At 42.7% G+C, this 19,067-nt stretch overlaps 2 protein-coding genes across 2 annotated transcripts in view; one reads left to right on the forward strand and one right to left on the reverse strand.

The window, feature by feature from the left end:
* The window catches only part of Pgant2 (polypeptide N-acetylgalactosaminyltransferase 2), a 38,597-nt gene that overhangs the window by 2,980 nt on the left and 16,550 nt on the right, over positions 1 to 19,067 (forward strand). The window contains exon 2 of the mRNA XM_069050300.1: positions 13,466 to 13,734. Within this exon, the coding sequence (XP_068906401.1) occupies positions 13,466 to 13,734 (269 nt within the window). The remainder of the gene's footprint in view (positions 1 to 13,465; positions 13,735 to 19,067) is intronic.
* On the reverse strand, positions 15,389 to 17,676 carry LOC138132706 (glucose dehydrogenase [FAD, quinone]-like). Its single transcript, XM_069050295.1, has 3 exons — positions 17,287 to 17,676; positions 17,019 to 17,234; positions 15,389 to 16,966 (listed from the first exon to the last, which is right to left on the reverse strand). The coding sequence occupies exons 1-3, from the start codon at positions 17,456 to 17,458 to the stop codon at positions 15,513 to 15,515; spliced, it is 1,842 nt and encodes a 613-aa protein (XP_068906396.1). The 5' UTR covers positions 17,459 to 17,676; the 3' UTR covers positions 15,389 to 15,512.

The following is a 19,067-nucleotide window of genomic DNA, read 5'->3' on the forward strand; positions in this document are numbered from 1 at the left end:
TAAATGATAAAAAACAATGATGCATTTATTAAATAATAAACAATATGTACATTTAAATTGTCGAAATAGATGAATAAACACTTAAAATTAAATAATAATCGTAAAATAATAGATTGGAAATAAAATATGAAACGATCTTTCGTAACAGCATTGTGTCCTGGCGTGACAATTGCGTCATGATGGCCTGCAGGATCCAAAAGGCAGCCTAATAATAATCATGAATGTACACAAGTAATAAGTACGAGAAACTACAATTCTAGAAGGTATTTTTATCCTTGACAGCTTGGTTTCCTGATTTCCTATTGGTTAAAGAGTGCGCATTAAGAAGTATGGTGCAGCCAGCTCAATGCACGCAGCCGAAATTTTCATCCATTTTTGAAGTAGTAAGATTTAAATTTCCCGCACAAAACTCAAACTTGGCGAGGCAGGGTAAATCATGACGTCTATCACGTGAACACCTCGTGACTACTCCACTGGTTCTCCGCACCAACTATATATAAATTCGTAGTTTGGTTGAAGGTGTTGCACTCGGAATTTAGTAGTTTTTTTGCTTTTGAAAATGTTTTCAACGTTTTAACAATTTTGAAAAATCGTCAAGTTTTCTGCGCTGACAAAATTTGGGTTTTCGTTTGCGTCAGACGAACGATCAAAACATCCAAAAGGAAAAGGTGTGGGCGGTAACGGTTTCAGCTTTTATTAAAAATATGTGCGGAGTTCAAGGTCCGGACATATTTCGATGCCTTACTTTGTATCGGCTTACGCCGCCGCCGCACCGTCCCGAATTCTCGTCCTGGACCGGACTCGAACAGTCCGACATTTATTAATAGGCGGCGGTCACAGGACTTTATTATTCTATTGTCAGATTTCGCCTGTTCACAACCGGCAAGCGTAATTAGCGTAAATTCCGTATTTCCTATGCACTTATTTAAACGAGATGATTTCATAGTCGGGCGATTTAATCTCGTTATTTGATTAATACGTAGGAAATTGGGAAACAACCAGTTTAACAATTTGTACCGGCACCGTTGGTGATGATGTTCCCCTTGGGAAAAAAAATTCCATTCAAACAATACCGCTAAATATCCTTTCCGTGAAAGTTGAAAAACAATTAGAACAGCGGTGAGGCGCATTGTACAAAATTCTGTTATTATCTCATGTATCTAGGAAGTACCGTTCCGGGCATAATTTATTGCTAATTAAAAACGTATAATGTGAACAGTCGAGCTTCTTCTCTTGCGAGAAACAATTAACCCAATTTTGTAAATCATCGACGTGAATTTTTCAACATGGAAAAATGCAAATCCGCAACGGAACACTCGGCTATTTTTAATATTTGTCTTTTTATTCGCGACTCGGCACAAAAATAAGCCGAATCGTATAAAACTAATTCTTAATGTGGAACGTTGAGCCCTTCAACGACGACGACAGGAAATTGGTTTTTCTTTAATAACATTTTTAACGATTCCACGTCGAATTTAAATTCAACCCACCTACGCGGATCACTTTCACATGATTTTTTGTGCCGTTTTTAAACGGTACAAATTCGGTGGAAATTGAAATTTGAAATTTAAAGCCGGAGCAAAGTTTCCTCTGTCGATTGTCCAGATTGTGTTGTCCGTTGACCGGATATTATTTTTCTTTGTCGCCCCCGACAAACTTTGCAGCGAAATTGGCTTCGGAACAAAACAGAATCCCCCTCCGGATCAACAATGTTTGTTTGTGCCGCTCCCGCGATATCAGAGAGTTCGGTTCCTTGTTCGAAGAGGCGGCACGCATGAGTCGTTCCGGAGGGGCTCCAGATGAGTTCGTTATCGTCGGAATTTATTGCGATCAGATTTTGACGGCGGCTCGATTTTTCGAGTCGTCGCTCCGGTTAAGTGGAACACGGAATCGTCTTCGTTCCGGGTGTTCTCGTTGTTTACAAGCGCCCCAATTAAACGTGACGGAGTCGGCTAATTTCGACACTCGTTCGCAGCGGTGTTCTTAATTTATGGTCCGTGTCGTCCCATTATGCGGAACATGTGCTCCCCGGATTCAGGAATTAATTAGGTTCCGGGGACAATTAAGCCGGAGCGACGCTGATGCACCACACGCGGATCTCCGGGGATAAATCATCCGGAAGAAAGGATAAGCTGTTATTGTAAACGCGGCCGTGATTAATCGACTTTTATGGGGGCCGATGGCGGCGGCGGCGGCGGCGAACGCAATATTTCAGCGTGCAACCGAGCCGCCCGTCCGGAATACCAAACAGTTCGACGATATCGCGAGTCGGTGCCGATGAAAAATCGTCGAGCTTTCGAATTAACGAACAAATAGAGAGTCCGCCGTCGCGGATCCGGAATAGGAGAGCACCGGGACCGTTTACCACGGAGTCGCTAATGGCCACGCCAAATAAATTCCAAGAGACAAAAGCATTCCAGCTCCCGGAGCGACTTCGTCAAGTTTCGGTTTCTCCGGGGCAATTAACGGAATTAGCGCCGCCGAAAAAAGGCGTCCCACCCACTCGACGGTCCGTTTATTAATTTTAATCTGTCCGAGGTGGAGGCAGTTTTTTTTTTGAAACGACATTTATTTCAGTTAGCCCCTACTTTATTAGACCTAATCCCTGGGAGCTGTCTTCGCGTGGGTCGCCTCGAAAGTCCGTCTCGGAGGACGCGATCGCGGTCAAGTAATCGCTTCGAGTGGGTAAAATTCGAATGAGAATGTTTATTGCTTCGGGAAAAAAATTTTCATCAGCTGCACGAACAAGTGGAAGGGCAAAACCCGCATTATATTGTTGTTTTGTTTTTTTTTTTTGGCTCGGGAGTTTTCTCATTACGTTACCGTTGCTGCCTCTTACTCCGCCAGAGATTTTTTTTCGGTAGCTTTATTATTACATTTCACCAACAAATGGTGAGGCGTTCTCTGCCGCTCACCTTATCTCCACCACTTGTTCTACACCTTTTGTTTTTTTTTTTATCTGATCTGTACACGACAGCCACTGAAAGCTTTTCGTTTCCCACCTCAATTAACGTCGTGTTGTTCAGCAAAACACGTTTTATTTTTGTTTTTGAAAAAATACACCGACTAAAGCTTTACGCGTCATCATTCTTCCACTGAACCGCCAAGGAATGGTAAAATTTACGACGCTAATGGTGGTAACATTGATGTATTAGTTGGAGAAATTATCGACGCAACTCATATGCTAATGTCCAAAAGATTCAAGATTCTGCTTTAAGAAATTTTTCTTCTGTGGTTTTCCGGTCGGTGTTAATTTCTTCGTTCCTAGATTCAATTTGTGTAGTCGCTTGGACTCAGCTCAGGCTTGCGAAGTGGACGATTCAGTATTTTGTAGCTTAGCAGTTTCGTCAGAATCGATACATGAAGCTACAGCACAGTCCAAGGGCCCGATTTCACGTCATGGTGGCAAACAGGTGGTGCAGCGCAAATGTGTAGCTATCTTTGTCCTACACATTGATTACCAATATGCGTCATCTTTCTCAAACTTGCAATTTTGCGCCGTTACCATGCCAATACAAGTTGCGACCGTCGCAGTGCGTTTTCTTCAAATACAGGCCGAACAGTTCAGTGTGAATTCACCAATTTTGAAACACCCTGTATGATTCTAATTCTTTTAATTTGAGGACCAAAAGCCATAACGAGGAGCCAAGTCGGGACTGTAAGGTGGCCAGCGGGTCAATGCGTTGGCTCATTTGCAACCTTTTCCACCATTTTTTTTTCCAGTAACTCGTCCTCATTTCATTTAGTTGCACTTTACGTCGTTTTCGGCCACCACCCCGGAACACTTATTATTGAAATGGGACCGTAAAGCACCCCCAAATTACACTTTTACCCCCGAGTCGTGTGCGTACTTTCCCTTATTATTGATCCCCGACCGATCTGCATTTTTATTTTTGTTATACCTCCACCGGAGCCATTTTAGCTTCGGTTGCGATCGTCAAAGTTCCGTTCCAATCTCGGCCGGGTAATTCCCCGCCCTATAAAATTCGAATTGGACCGAAGAAACATGATACGGAGGTGTCATGCATAATTCATCCGATTCTTCCGTTCTCGACAGCCCCACTTAATTAATTTCCGACTAGAATTTAATTTGGCCAATTGGAAATCCCGTTAGGAGAGCATCGTTGTTCTCGTCCGCGGCGCAGATAATGGACAGTGGCGTGCGTGTTCGCCAAACCGCAAAATAATTCTTCCTTCTTAAAAGCGAGCGTTTCGCGATTTGGGTTCGAGTTCCGAAGTTGTGTGATTATGTGGGGCGGCGCACCTTGCCCCAGGTTGGGCAGCGTACCCGAACGTGAAACGCGATAAATGGTGCATTTAGCATTCGGTTCGCGTTCGGGATAATAGAACTAAACTACAGAACGGTAACCGCATCGGTCACTCCGGCAGCCCCGGAGCGCGTCCGGAATATCGTTCCGGTCGGGGTCCGATAACTGGCCCCGTCGGGAGGTGTTTGCTGTTGTGACGATAAAAATAATTGCGGCGGGCGAGGCGGCGACACCGCCGCCACCGACGAGTCCGCAGGAAACGAGTTCCGTTTCGATTTTCCGCTTGTCCGATCTCGGCACAATTTTAGCCGGGGGTGGATTTAATTCTGGCCGGTGTGAATTTCTCGGTGTGAACAGTAGCGCGGAGGCGGCGTCGAGCGTGAAGCGTCAATATTTGCGGGAGTCTGTCGAGCAGACTTGGAATTTTTAAATCCGTCCGTGTAGCAAGCGCAAACAACAATGAAGCCGCGATAGTCGCATTAATTTTGCAAGTGTCAAGTTAAACTCCGGAGCAAAGCAGATTTCAATTCAGCACGGTTTGAATGGAGCCCTCGAAGTTGCCGCAGTTTACATGACGAACAACGAGGTGGAGTTGCGATCTGTACGCTTAATTAGCCGGGTTGCACCGACAATTACTCCAAAGTGATACGACGTGAGACGCAACAATTTTGCTAGTGGATCCACGAAAGTGGCAAAATCAATCTGACGTCGATTCACGGAATTGATATCTCGAAGCGAGCAACAGTGATGCAATTACAAAGAAAGAAGAAAATCTGGGGATTCTTCCATTTGGTTTTCAAGAAAATGACATCATCGTCGCAGGAGCTTCACACTTCGATTCCCGCAAGAAGCTGGAACGTTGAAACGTCCGCGTCACAAACCAGGGCTAAGTCCAAGTGACCACCAACCACTCATAATTAAGACTGGATCTAGGAAGGAAACATTTTAGACCATGAAGAATTGCAGTTTACGATTCAATATCAGTTAAATGCTGTGGGGATTTTTTTAGATCAGTGAGACCGGAATATTTATGCGAACTGTTGCATTTTTTGTCCGTTTGCAAAAACCAAAGAATGTAGTGAAAGTGTCGTTTTTAACTATGATCCTCTACCAAAAAAAGAATTTACAAATTAGCGGGTTTATTCTTCCCGGGAAAGCAACAGAAACACAGATCCAAAGAACTTGTGAGGAAATTCTTTCGTTTGATTCTGAAGAACGTGCCACAACCATCACCGGAGATTTTACAATTTACTAATGGATCAATTGAGGAAAAATCACGTGGAAAATTGTCTTGGAGTGTGCTGAAGCTTCACGTGTCGACTGTCACGATACTGAATCGTCCACTTCGCAAGCCCGAGCTGAGTCCAAGCGACCACACAATCAAAATTGGATCTAGAAACGAAATTAACACTGACTGGAGAATCGCACATTACGATTTAATCTTGATTAAATGCTGCAAGAAATTTCTTAGAGCAGAATCTTTTGGACATGGGTTGCATCGAAAATTTGTCCAAATAATACAGGGAGTCTCAGCTAAGACTTTCGAGCCTAATAACTCAGTTATTCTCCAGGTCACACATAATTCACCCCTTTATGAAAATCAAGATTTCAACGTTCTCAAAATCACTTTTAAGACTGACATCGATAATTGAAATCTTAACGAATTGCTAACTGAAATTTTTGGTCATAGCCAACTCTACTTTTTTTTTAATTATGGATGGTATTACTTGGAGGAATCGGGAACAATGGGCTTGTGCTAGCTAAAATACGAAATCATTTGACATATTTAAATTCAATGATGTTAATATAAAATCAATTAACGTACAACGTGCGTCTTGCTCTAATCGCACATGCCAAAGCGAGATGCATAGTGGGAGGGGATTAATACAATACGTATAAGACTTCAATAGCTTGTTTTCCATTATATTAAAAATAGATAGCAATATGTGGTTGTTCTGCTTTTCTCCAATAGATGATTTGTTGAAACCATATAATTGAGAATGAGAGAATTGCTAAATACTAGCTCGCTCGCTCGGATAAACTCGACTCCCTCGAATACTCTCGAATGAGCCTGACGATTTTAGCGTGACGCATGAAACTAATTCACTACCCGTGTGGTGTGCCTATAAAGTTTTCACTTCAGGAATCTAAGGGAATTGTTGCTTGTGATTGTGAAGATCCATCGTCGGATGGGTGGAAAAGAATGTTTCAAAAACCTCGTTTTCGAAGTAAATGAAGAGAGCGGAATTGTTACGTGGACGGTGAATGTTTGCTTCGAAAAATGTTTTTCGAAAAATGCGATTTGCTTCATTAGCACAGAAACCTGGGTGATAGTTTGGGAGTCTCTCATAATGCAGAAAGTGAAGATTAATAACTGATAATTAAATAAATTATGACCACGTTCCGGCGTAAAAGCTACCGGGTTCACATCAACAATGTCGAGAGTTTTATTGGTGGATAAGTGAATTTTAATTATGTCAAGTTTTCGACGGGCCAATAATAATAATCGGTGAAAGAAAATTCCTCACCGATGATTTCTAATTGTGCAAGAGTCGTCGCAGGGAATGTCGATCGCGATCGGTTCGATAATGGGAAGGTGACGGGTGCGAATAATAATCACGTGGAAGAAGGACGGTCTAGATGGGTCCGGTTGACGGTGGTTTAGAAAGTAATGGGCGACCTTCGCATGCTAGCGAATTATGTCATCTTCATTTTTTAGTACCGCACCAAAATCGAATTGCACTTTCGTTCTTCGTTTTGCAATAATTGAGTCGAGTTGTTACCGTTGAGGACCGCTTACCGTCACATTCCTTTCGCGCGCTTCGAGGTGCGGTCGATCGACTGTCGAATAAATCTTCACTGGCGTTCTTGTTTACACCAACAACTCTATCAGCTTTGACCTACTCCCGTCACGCCATCGGCCGCGATGCTCAACCATAAAAAGTTAATGTGTGTACGAATTAATAACAAGCACGCTCCAGCGGATGGTCCCAACCTTCAACAAAAATAAAAAGTTTGGTTGTTGCTCCGCTTCTTGTTTGCTCCCGAAGAGCGAAAGATGTTCGCTTGCGCTTTGTTCGAGACGAGCGAATTTTTCTTTGACATTTATTGTCGTGCGATAAAAATCTATAGGTCAAGGTGAACCTTGTTCGTCCTGTCGAGGCATTCTTGACATTAACTGGTCCAAGAGTGGGACCGAATCGAGCTCCTTGTACTCCTTTCGGCGTAACAATAACGTCATTGTGTTCCAAACTCTTGACAGATTTGGTAGAAAAGAGGTTGGCGTTACTTTCGATTTTTTGCACAACTTAACGAGCAAGATTCACTTTCAGGTCGTCTCATTAGAAACTCGATTTGGACCAGTTTCCGAATGAAGATTGAGCAAAAGACTCTGGTCACGGTTCTCGCCCATTTGCTCCGCCGAGCTTCAAATTGTTATGCGATCAGTCCAAAGCTTCCTGGAGCCGTAATCCCTCATCATTTGCGTTGTCCAAAGAGCAAAGCAATTACTCACGGCGGTTCGATCGGGACGACTCGGATGACCGAACAAATGGGGCATCCGTGCGCGATCGTGCAACGTCTTGTTGCAAGATTCGATTTTGGATTTTTTGGAGAATTGTTTCGCTGTTGACCGTGCAAATTACGACTAATTTGAAAGTTTCGAGCGCCAACGTATGCTAATCTCTCGTATTTGCATGCTTTTTATCTACGACGCGATACGAAACCGGGAATTTCTTCGGACGGTGGCGACGACCAAGTCGATAATTGCGTTCTTAGCACTTTTAACTTGAATTTCACCTCGTTTCATTATCGACCGTAATTATGGAGTCGACGGGAAAATGTACACCAGAGCGGCGACGGACGGAGTCGCAAATTAGTTTTATTTTTATGGCAATACACAGTTATTATCTCGACTGAGTTGACACTTGTTGCACTATTTCTCAAACATTTCTTTTTTCAGCTTTCGTACACAGCGTTCAAAAAAATATCAATCAACACATGGCGTGGCTGTCAAATTGTAGATGTCATTTGTTCAACCAACAAGCATTGGTGTGAATGATTTCTTTAATGATAATTTAATTTGCATGTTGATCAAATTTGTGAATATGACGGAAATGTCAAAATGTACTAATTAAAGAGACGACAAGAAAGAATCGCTTGACCATATTTTATTTTGAACGCTCGTTACTTCCATTCTATTGACGCCTCTCCTATCGGATTTTTTTTTTGCATTGTAATTTGCATTTTTATGTTTTACCATATTTAGACTTTTCCACTGCATTTTAATGTAATTAAGGGGAATGTTTTAATGTGTCCAGCAAGTTAGATTTTTTCCGATGTTGCGGAATAAAATCGTGTCGTTATTGGCGTCACGGTGAAAGACGCTTCTTACATTAACAGTATGTTAATTAAAGCGGTAATGTTCTTGATGGACCAGTAAATGTGTTTCACCAGTAAATTAGTTAGTGCTCATAAATAAAACATTACCGAAGCTTTCATAATCGTTTTATTCACAACAATTTAACATTTAAGTTTGGAACGAGCGTGCACTCGTCTGACATAATCGCCTTTCGGATGCACAAACAGCAACGAAAAATTCAAAACAACTCGATCCGCTTCTCCTCATGATTTTTTCGTACAAAATGTCGTGTCCATTCAATTAATCTCGGCGGAAAAAAATTGGAAAGTAGTGAAAGGCCGGATTTTTTTAAACCATATTTCACATTTGAAGCGTTTTTCTGGAGATCATTTCAGCTGTCAGAACTATCATTCTGTACTTTCACAAGTGCAACTATTCCAAAATTGAGACAACGATGACGTCCCAGATAATTGGAGTTTCAATTTTAACTCCTCCGCAACACAGTTTGATGCCGGGCTGTTCGCGTTAATCCCATAATTTAGATTGGGCTTCGACGCTGAAGGGAGTTTTCTTCTGATCCCGATTTGAAAGTATCCAGAATCGGAGACGTTTATTTTGGAATATTTTACGACGAGCTTGCTTTCATCAGACGTAAAATGTTTTATGGGTGTTGATTTGCACGATCTGGAACGTTTCGCGGTTTTGTCAGAAGATGTCGATTTTCCTTTAATGTCCATTCGACAATCGGATCGGGTTCCAGTTGTGTTTGAGCAACTGTTCGATGTAGAAATCCACTTTCATTTACTCGATAACGACCATTATCTCCACATAGTTGTGGAGAAATGATGACCGTTCGCCTTTCTAACGTCCGGGTGATTTATTAATTGCATAATAGACCGACGCGGAGAGCGATCGCAACTAAAAAACAATTTCATCCCTCAAAAATGGCGCATTCGACGAAGTGATTTATCTTCCGGGAAAAGTTTACGACGTGCTAACTCCCCGGATCGATAGCGCCAACCGTCCGGATTAAGCCCCGACTTAAATTCCTCCGGTCCGGTCCTCGACAAAGCCGGAAACAAACGCGCGAACACAGCGTAAACAAGCCCCACCCACACTCGACTCAAATTCGGGGTGTCCTAGAGGGCGCTCGCTTCGCGACTGTTTACTCAGGTTTTTCGATGTCGAAACGTCGCCGTTCTGACATTTGGACCGGTGAAAGGACGGCACAACCGCATCGTAAAATCTTAATGCCACGCGAATCCACCGGTGCATCTCGAAGGCGGTTTCAGTCGTGGGGACGGCGGTTCGATTTTTTGGGTCAAGTCAACGCGAATGCTCCATTTTGAAATGAAATTTTTACGGCTGGAATCAAAGGACTCGGTGGGGATCGATAGCGGGGAAGTTTTGTTTGCGGGTTGGGAGGCGCGTTGCAGCGGAAAGGGGGCGATTAGCATTAAATGCAAGTTAAAGGTGATAGAGCGGGAAGGTTAATGCATTCGACTGCATTCGATGTTGTTTGCGGGAAAAATTTGTACACAGGTCGGACCGTTCGAATTCCCAACGGGTCAGGATCGATTCGGGGTTTTTGTCGCCTGTTCTTGTGGGACAGCGTGACAGGTTGTAATTTGGACGATGACCGTTATTATGGGAAGAAAATTATAAGCGAGACCGAATGTGAAAGGAATTTGGTGACATTTTTCCAACTTTCGGGTGTACATTCGAGTCGGCACTTACCTACCGAAAGTTTCTGCTTTCTCATGGAACAAATCGTATCAGTTTTCAAAAGGCATTAAGTGCAAAAAGCAAAATGAAAAACCATTATTCTTGTCGAGTCACCATTAAGACAATCAAAGGGAAGAATTCCCCAGGAGTTTTTTTTCGATTCTCTTTTTAATCATCAATATTTTATTGTGCTCTTTACCGCAGGAACAAAAAGAACAATCCGTGTAACAACGTCTAAAAAATTCACATCTAACCGGTGTAATTTCTTAGAGGGATTGACGAAACTCAGATAATTTGCAGATCGTTAAGGAAACTGCAAATACAAATGCTTCAACAATATCAGTTGTCGTGGTTTTGAATTTGCAATGTCTTATCGAGCCTTACCGGGTTTCGTGAATGACCCCGTTAATATTTGATTCTTTTTTCCTGTCTTAATTCTTCCTAAATCCAAGAGTAGTAGCTTGGACAGGTTTGTAGGATGGACGATTCAGTTTCTTGAAGTTTAGCAACCAGAATCGAATACACTGCGAGGCAGCTTTTTTTCACGTTCTTTTTCTTTAACTGATCTACGAAGGAAACGTAAAATCTCCGGTCATGGTGGTGGAAAAACCAAATGGAAGAATTTCCTCAGGAGTGTCTTGTATTGGAAACTGCTATTCAACAACTATCATATCGTAAATTGCAATTCCTCGTCATCTTAATTTCTTCCTTCTCAGTTGACAGTCACTTGGACTTGGCTCGGGTTTGTAAGATGAGCGACGGAGATAGTGTCATTTTCTATAAAACCAAACGAAAGAATTCCCTCAGAAGTTTTTTTTTTTGGAAGTCACTTTAGTTATCTTGGAGAAGATAAACTTTCATAGATACTTCAACATCTTTGAAACGCAGAATTGTGCTGTTTCTTTTGATTCCTTGTATAGTATTCTCAATTTGGTTGTAGGTCGTAAAATTTTATGGTACTTTGAGTTAAAGATCTTGCGGAGCTTATAAATCCTAGTCTACCACTAGCAGGTAATATTTTAAGCAGGGTTGTATTTGTACATTTTGTATATTTGCATTGTGTGCATCCATTGTGCCCGTTAGTCGCTCATAATATGCAATACAATTTTACGACCTACAACCAAATTGAGAATATTATACAACCTTCTTAGTGAAATTTGTCTTCAGGAGACTCTTTTCCGAACCTAAATTCCCTTGTCGAGATAGAACACTAAGAGCAAGAGTCAGCGCAGGTGCCCTTTGTTCTCTGCAGTTTTTGTGCGAAGAGTCCTTCGTAAATGAGGAAGGTTTAACCGGCGACAAGATCGGAAACTTCCCGACCTTCCCACCTGCACAAGTTCAATAACATCGCCACAAACAAGCAGAATTAGTGTCAATGCATCCGGAAGCTTCCGTTTGCTCCTCTCATATCACGTTGCCATCAGTTTATCCACAAAACTGACGTCACGCGCCCTGTTTACATAAATAACACTAATGACAGTTTTGTTGTCGCTCGCAGAACCCGACTCGCTTATTATTATGTTGTCGCAACAATTTCCGGTCAATCAGGAAGTATTCCGTCGACCCTGAACGAAAAGCGATCCGAAAGGGCGACAGTGTCGACCTCATCGATTCCATGTCGATAACATATTTTTTTTTTTGGAGTCGACCCCAACAAATTTCTTTTTGTGACGTTCCGCCCAAAAACGGATGATGAATTCCGTTTGAATTTTGTTCGTATAATAGAGTGGGCGTGGCGCGAGAGGCGAACATCGCGATTTACGTGATGAATAAAAAATTCCAACCCCCTCATTTGAATATTGCGCCACCGATGAAGCTTCATCCGCTTCACTTCATAAATGTTGGATAAATATGGCGAATTGGACGTTAGCCTGACATTCGTAATGTCCTTACTCCCGGATTTTCACCGGTTCATTTTTTATTTAGTTTGGAGGGGTTTCGTCGAAATTTCACCGATTCAATGATGTTGAGCGGGCGTGCCGGAAAGGGTTGTGTTTCAATAAATACGTAATTTTCGGCTTTGGCTTTTTTCTGCAGATTAATCCTCAATAATATTTCACCAATTTCGGACAGCTTCCCTTGTCTCTTTTGTTACATTCGTCGATCTGCCGCTTACATATTCTGTAAGCTCTTCTCTCCGGCCGCTTTTTTCATATCAGTCATATCACCCTCTAAATCTCTATTATGCCCCTTGCGTTCTTCTCCAACACCCCATCGGATCCTCCCATTATGGCTTTCCTCAATTCATAATTCCCCTTTTAACCCCCACACGGTCATTTGCCTCCCCCTCATTATTTTTTCACATTTCGCCAACGTCTTTCCTCAAGTCCCTACTGTTGCACCTCTTTTGCCGTTTTCCAACCAGCACCCCAGCGGCTCCTCTTCGTTCACCTCTTTCCTTCATTTTTGTCTCATCCTCCTCCTGTTTTCTCTTATTTCTCACCTAATTAATATACAGGGTCATTATAAATGATTGTAGGTACCATCGTAGTTGGCGTTGAAAACCTATACAAATTTTGGATGTGCCGCCAGCTTCGCCACGTTAGACAAACTAGTAGACAGATTTCCATTACCGCCAGCAGCGCTACCTATCGGCGATACTAGTCTCACTCGTGTTATGAAGCTTGCGGCACAACAACTAAGCCACCAACGCCTACTACGATGGTACAATCATTTATAATGACTCTGTATCTTCTCACGGGTGTCCCACCGGGCTTCCTCCAGGACCGAATCAATTCTCGTCGGCGATATATTTTTCGGATTGGATTAATATTCGAGGGGCTCCGGCCTGTACGAGTTGTGCAAACAAATCAGCGCCGACACAATACTCGTTGTACGTCTTCGGCATAAGAAAGCCATCGCCGTTACAAAATCGAATGCAGATTAAGCGCCTCCCGGTAAATATTTGCATTATGCATGTACCGTCGATTCTTAAAATCGCTCCGATACAGATTCCCAGCGTTGGCGGAAGAGAAAGTACGGTCGGATAATCTCAGCCGGATCGGTTCTGTTGTGGGAAAAATGGGATGGCAGCGTCCCGGACCTTTCACCGCCGCCTCCGCCGCCGTTACTTAATCGCAATCGATGTAAATCGTCCTTTGTTCGCTTCCAGACTGAAAACCGAGCCCTAAGACTGAAGGAGGGAGTGACGATGGCGCAGTACAGCGACGACTCGGCCCCGGGTCCCGCCGTCCCCATGGCCTTGCAGAGTCTGGAAACGACCGACGGCCGCCTCACCTGGAACTACTTCGACGAGGCCGGCTACGTCTCCAGAGGAGGGCTGCGCCAAGGAGAGGACCCCTACGTCAGGAACAGGTTCAACCAGGAGGCGAGCGACAACCTGCCGAGCAACAGGGAAATACCGGACACGAGGAACGCTATGTGAGTCCATCTAAGAGAAAAGCGTGTCGCACGTGAAACTCCGATAAATTTCTTCGGTTGTTGGAAAAAAAAACAAATGTTGATACCGCAAGGGAATCAACTGACGAGTTTTTTGTTTACTTTCTCGAATTTAAATTTGGAGTCACGCGAAAACGATGCGAGAGTTTTCCGAGGGGGAGTTGCGCAACGCGATTTCCTTCGGGGCTGGCGCAACCGCTGACCGCTATCGACCATCGGTATTTAGGTCCGCAGATCTAACCTTTCTCTATTGACAAGGCGGTTGATTGATCTGCCATCGGGTTTGTCTCGGACGTCGAGTAAAAGTCGACACATGCGTGACCCTGAACCTGATCTAATTCGCTTTCGAATTGACCGGAAGCCATCACGAAAAACAAAAATCGAACGCCGATTTCTAAGACGATGTTCGTCCTCCATCTCTAGCTTCGGAGGAGTTCTCAATTCGCCACGGCTTGTCGACAGAAAATTTATTATTAATTATAATAACTCTTATTGTTACCTATTCGAAAATGATAAGTGTGGGTTTCTAATTGTTGTTTTTATCTTTCCATTTTTTCCACCTACTGTTAGCGAGCTTCAATGGCACGTTCGCTTTCTTTCCCGCATCGAAACTTAATTGTTTTTTATTAACTGGTTCACCACGACAAGCGGTGGGCTTCCGGTGAAACCGCTAGAAGCGCCACCTCCCCATAAACGAATGTAATTATTGATAACCACCCACGCAAAAAAACTATCAACACTGCTATTTTCAGATTAATTTATTTGTTTTCCCGTTCACCGTTGGTTTATTTCAAGCCGACTCATTTCTAAAGTACTCCTTCGAAACGCTTGGTTGTCGATCAGTTTCGTAATGAATTCGATGCTTTCGACGAAAGTGGTCGAAATAGATGCCGTTCGATTTGAGAGGGATGCGTCCTTTAGACTTGGGGGACGGTGTCCTTGACGGGGTCAATCTGGACCAGAAAATTCTCCTTCCAATAATCGTCGTAGTTGAGATCTGTCAGAAGGATTTTTGCGTTGGAAATTTCTGACCCGTTTCTGAATTTTCCGTTGTCGTGCGGCAGTTCGTACTCTCCAGCTTTCGCGATGTTTTCCAAGAGGCCGATTTCAAGATGACTTGCGACGGTCGCACTTGTTGTCACGGTAACGGCGCAAGAGAGAAAGGTGACGTATGTTGGTAATGAAGTGCTGAGTGGGACTCACCTTCGATAATTCTTGTCGTTACCTTGTCGTCACAAAACAGATAATCACCTGTTATCGGTACATTTACGTACATTCGTGTCCTTGCTTTGGACGAATTATCAGTCGGCCGACGGTCAATCTTTATCTCCTCAGATAACAGAGTTAGTGTCTTCGTTGCATGAAATTAACAACCCTTTCTCATTCTACAGCAAAAATATTTATTCGAAGTTATTTATTTAATTCTAATTCGAGCTCAACCGTACGTTCCTTAGTGGTGTTTCGTTGTTGTTACCGAAGTTGGGTCCTGGTAATTAATAAAAAACAAACGATAGATAGATTCGTATAACGAATGAAGATATTTTTTTTAATTCAAACCAAGCATAATAGCTGTCTTTTTTCTTCAACTTTTTATGAAAAAGAGAAAGTAAATATAATTCACTTCAGTAATGATTCAGAAATGTGTATTTTAATGGTCTTGCAGTTGTCCAGCTATCCATTTCATGAAAAAATTATTTTCAATATACCTAAGCTGACGTAGATCGTCAAGTAAATAACTTGACGGTTAAGTAATTAATTTCCTAAATGTTGTTTACGCCGTAATCACTCTTGATGACGTCGGATATCTTCTCTGCCACCATCACAGTTGGGGCGTTCGTGTGTCCTGAAATGGTCGTCGGAAAAACTCCGGCATCTACGACTCTCAATTTGTCGATTCCGTGAACTTTCAAGTTACCGTCGACCACGGAAGTCGTGACGTCGGAACCCATGGCGGTGGTCCCACACGGATGGTTGATGGTCGTGGTCATATGGCGAATCACGCACTCCCAGAAGGCCTTGCTGTACTGTTCCGAATCCGCACAAATCGGAATGTTGAGGAGTTGCGCGTTGATCTTCCGGAACGCTTCGGTCTTGGTCAGATTCAACACGAACTCGATTCCTTCGATCAGGTTGTCCACGTCTTCGGATTCCGCGAACATGTTGAGGTCGATGTTGGGGAAGTCGGTGGGGTCGGTGGATTGCAGAGTTATCTGTCCTGTAGACTTCTCGTGAAGCAGGGCCAAGTAGATGGTTATGTCCGAAGTCGGGTTGATTTTGCTGAGGAAGTTGTTGGTCAAGTCGTCGTTGTAGTTGTACGCTTTGCTCATGATGGATTTGTTGTTGCCATCTGGTGGGAGGTATAGGTACTCCACCGTGGGAACTTCCGACGGCGTATCCCCCGTGTGTATGAAACCGATGGCGTCGACGTTCGAAGGGTTGGACAGCAGACCCATACCGTCCAAATACAATTCGACCAATTCTTCCATGTTGCAGGTGGGAAGAGTGTAGTTTGTCTGGAAGGTCAGTCCGGGGAAGAGAGGATGCTCCAGTAGATTTTTTCCTACCGGTAGATCTGCAACAACTTGGATTCCCAATTCTTCGAGGTGGTCTTTGGGGCCGATCCCCGAAAGCATCAACAGTTGAGGCGAGTTGATGGCGCCCCCCGAGACGATAACTTCTTTGGTGGCGGCGACCGTGTACTTTTGATCCTGACGGACGAATTCTACTCCTCGGGCGACTTTACTCTCCGGATCTACGTCGATCTTCGTGACTAGCGCTTTAGTGACGACTGTGAGATTTTTTCGTTTGCGGGCGTTGTCCAAGAAGGCGGTCCCCGTACTCTGTCGTCTTCCTCGTTTGGTGTTGAGTTGCGTTTTGGCCGCTCCGATTTGCTCTCGACCGTTGTAGTCGATGATCGATGCGTTCAATTCGTCGTTGCCGTCCACGAAATTCGGAAAAATTTCGGACGGTGGCAGAGCATACTCCACATTCCAGAAGCCACCTTTGCCGTGATACCCTTCGTCGCCGTCGATTTGCGAATTCTCCGATTTGATGAAATAGGGGAGGACGTCTTCGTAGGACCATCCGGGGTTACCCAGTTCGGCCCACTTGTCGTAGTCTTTGGGGTTTCCCCTGACGTACATGAGGACGTTTATGGCGCTGCTGCCCCCGATCAATTTGCCTCTCGGGATTATGCACTTCTTGTCCTTCATTCCTTCAAATCGCTACTTACAAAGAACTCGATTTTGTGGTAGGGTGGTACTGACCTTGGCAACAGCTCGTCTGAGGAGTGCTGTAGTATCCCCAGTTCATCTCGCTGAATTGGAGGAACGTGAACATGGCGGGGATGTTGTTGAAGTCGTCTTCTTCACCGCCGGCCTCCAGAAGGAGAACCTTCCAATCGGCGACCTCCGAGAGTCTCGTCGCCATCACCGAACCGGCCGATCCCGCTCCGACTATGACGAAATCGAAACTTCCAAAATCTGGAAAGTTTCCATGTTATTAAAGACAAGCGGACAGCGGTGCATTTTGTACCGTTTATTTCATCGGAGTCTACCCCAGCTCTGAACTCTTCGTTGCTATTGGGTAATTCGTAGATTTGCGCTTCAGCAGTTCGTTGAGAGATCAGATTTTTATAGTACTGAGTGGTGAAGGTGGAATTGGCAGCACTGACAACTACTAAAAGAACCAAGCACAAGAGATGCATCTTTATTCGGAAATGTTATATTATGTAACAAATTTTATAAACGTCTTTTTACACCAGTTTTAATGGGCACTAGCGTAGCGAAGCGATTGTTTAATAAAACTAGTATCTAGGCAGTTTATAAACGAGTTATATTTTTACTATACATTTTATACGACCAAAAACTGATAATTGTCAAATTACCAGCTAAATATGTGTACAAAAAATTCAAGCACCAATTATTATTTTTATTATTATTATCTTCGAGCGTATTTAACATACCGAAAACACCCGAATGGACGTGACTAATGAACAGTCAAAACAACAAAACAAAATGTGGAAATTTTGAGAAGGGAGTAGAAAAATGTAAAGTTGTTTTCAACGACATTCGTGACATCTCAGTGTCATTTTGAATATGTTGTTGCAGCTTGTACGAATACGACACCCACAAATTCATAACCAGTGTTTAGTATAGTATAAGTAACGCCTAGTTAAAAAAGTGCCAAACAAAAAACTGAGGTTATGAAAAATGAAAATTTATACAGGGTGTCCCAAAAATGGCGTACTAACGGTGCACTACGGTGTAGAAGAGACTACCGTAAACGTCAGAAAAATGTTTAAAAAATTCTATTGGACTTAATTGCTGATTTGGCGGTCCTTGAAAGTGGCACTTAACAGGAAAATTATTTTGAAATATATGTATTAAATTGTCATGACAGCTACCTCTAATCGTACATATTATCACAAAGTACAAGATTACTCACTATCACTACCAATATCTAATCCTGCACAATAGTGAATTTAGAAGCTTTGGAAATCGAAAAAAATATTTTAAATCCACTACGGTAACATTGCAAGGTAATGATGTACGAGTACATCTTTGTTTACATTGTATTACCGTTAAAAATAAAAATAATAATAATTTATTTTTTTGTCTGAAAAATTTTTTCCATATTTTTTTCGTGTACATTTAAACATCCTGGATACGGTAGTAAGTAGTTAGTACGCCATTTTTGGGACACCCTGTATTTCGTGAAACATCAACAACAAACTTGAATTCAGTCGTAAACTTAGTTTAAAACTTTAAAACGTGGTTAAACTAAGTTATCCTCGGATTTCGAATCAGACTCGGCCAACGAAATAATTAATGGAGGAAAATCAAAATGAAGAATCCATATTTTCTTTGATTTGTCAGAAATGATAGATAATAAAATTGAATTTGTCAATCTGCCAGTCAAGGTAAATTGCCAAATTAGGAAAATCAAAATCACTAAACTGGAACAGCAAGTGATGCCAACATACTGACATACTGACAGCACGGATGTCGTTGAAAACAACTAAATGTTTCTGCATCGTTATAACCCAATTTTCTATTTTTATCAGTGATGTTAATCTTGTTGACAATTTTGCTAAGATTCGGTGGCTTCTCCACAGTTGTCAAAAGTAATCTTACAACAGCATTTCTAAATTGAGTACTCTTGAGAGTATTTGCGCTACGGAGCGATTCAAAAGTCACACTTAGAACGTTCAAAGATATAAAAAAAACGGGAATGGATAAGGTTTGATAATATGTATATTTTTGTGACGTAACTGATGGTCTGTCATTTTTTATCACCATCATCGAAATAGTTTT

Source organism: Tenebrio molitor, chromosome 6 (assembly GCF_963966145.1).
Source record: "Tenebrio molitor chromosome 6, icTenMoli1.1, whole genome shotgun sequence".
In the NCBI taxonomy this organism is placed as follows: domain Eukaryota; kingdom Metazoa; phylum Arthropoda; class Insecta; order Coleoptera; family Tenebrionidae; genus Tenebrio; species Tenebrio molitor.

Excerpts from the sequence above, each read along its gene's own strand:
- LOC138132706 (XM_069050295.1), bottom strand. The coding sequence starts at position 17,458 with ATGCATCTCTTGTGCTTGGTTCTTTTAGTAGTTGTCAGTGCTGCCAAT. Across the intron at positions 17,235-17,286 it reads AGACTCCGATGAAATAAACG|ATTTTGGAAGTTTCGATTTC; the intron begins GTACAAAATGCA and ends GAAACTTTCCAG. Across the intron at positions 16,967-17,018 it reads TCAGACGAGCTGTTGCCAAG|GAATGAAGGACAAGAAGTGC; the intron begins GTCAGTACCACC and ends AGCGATTTGAAG.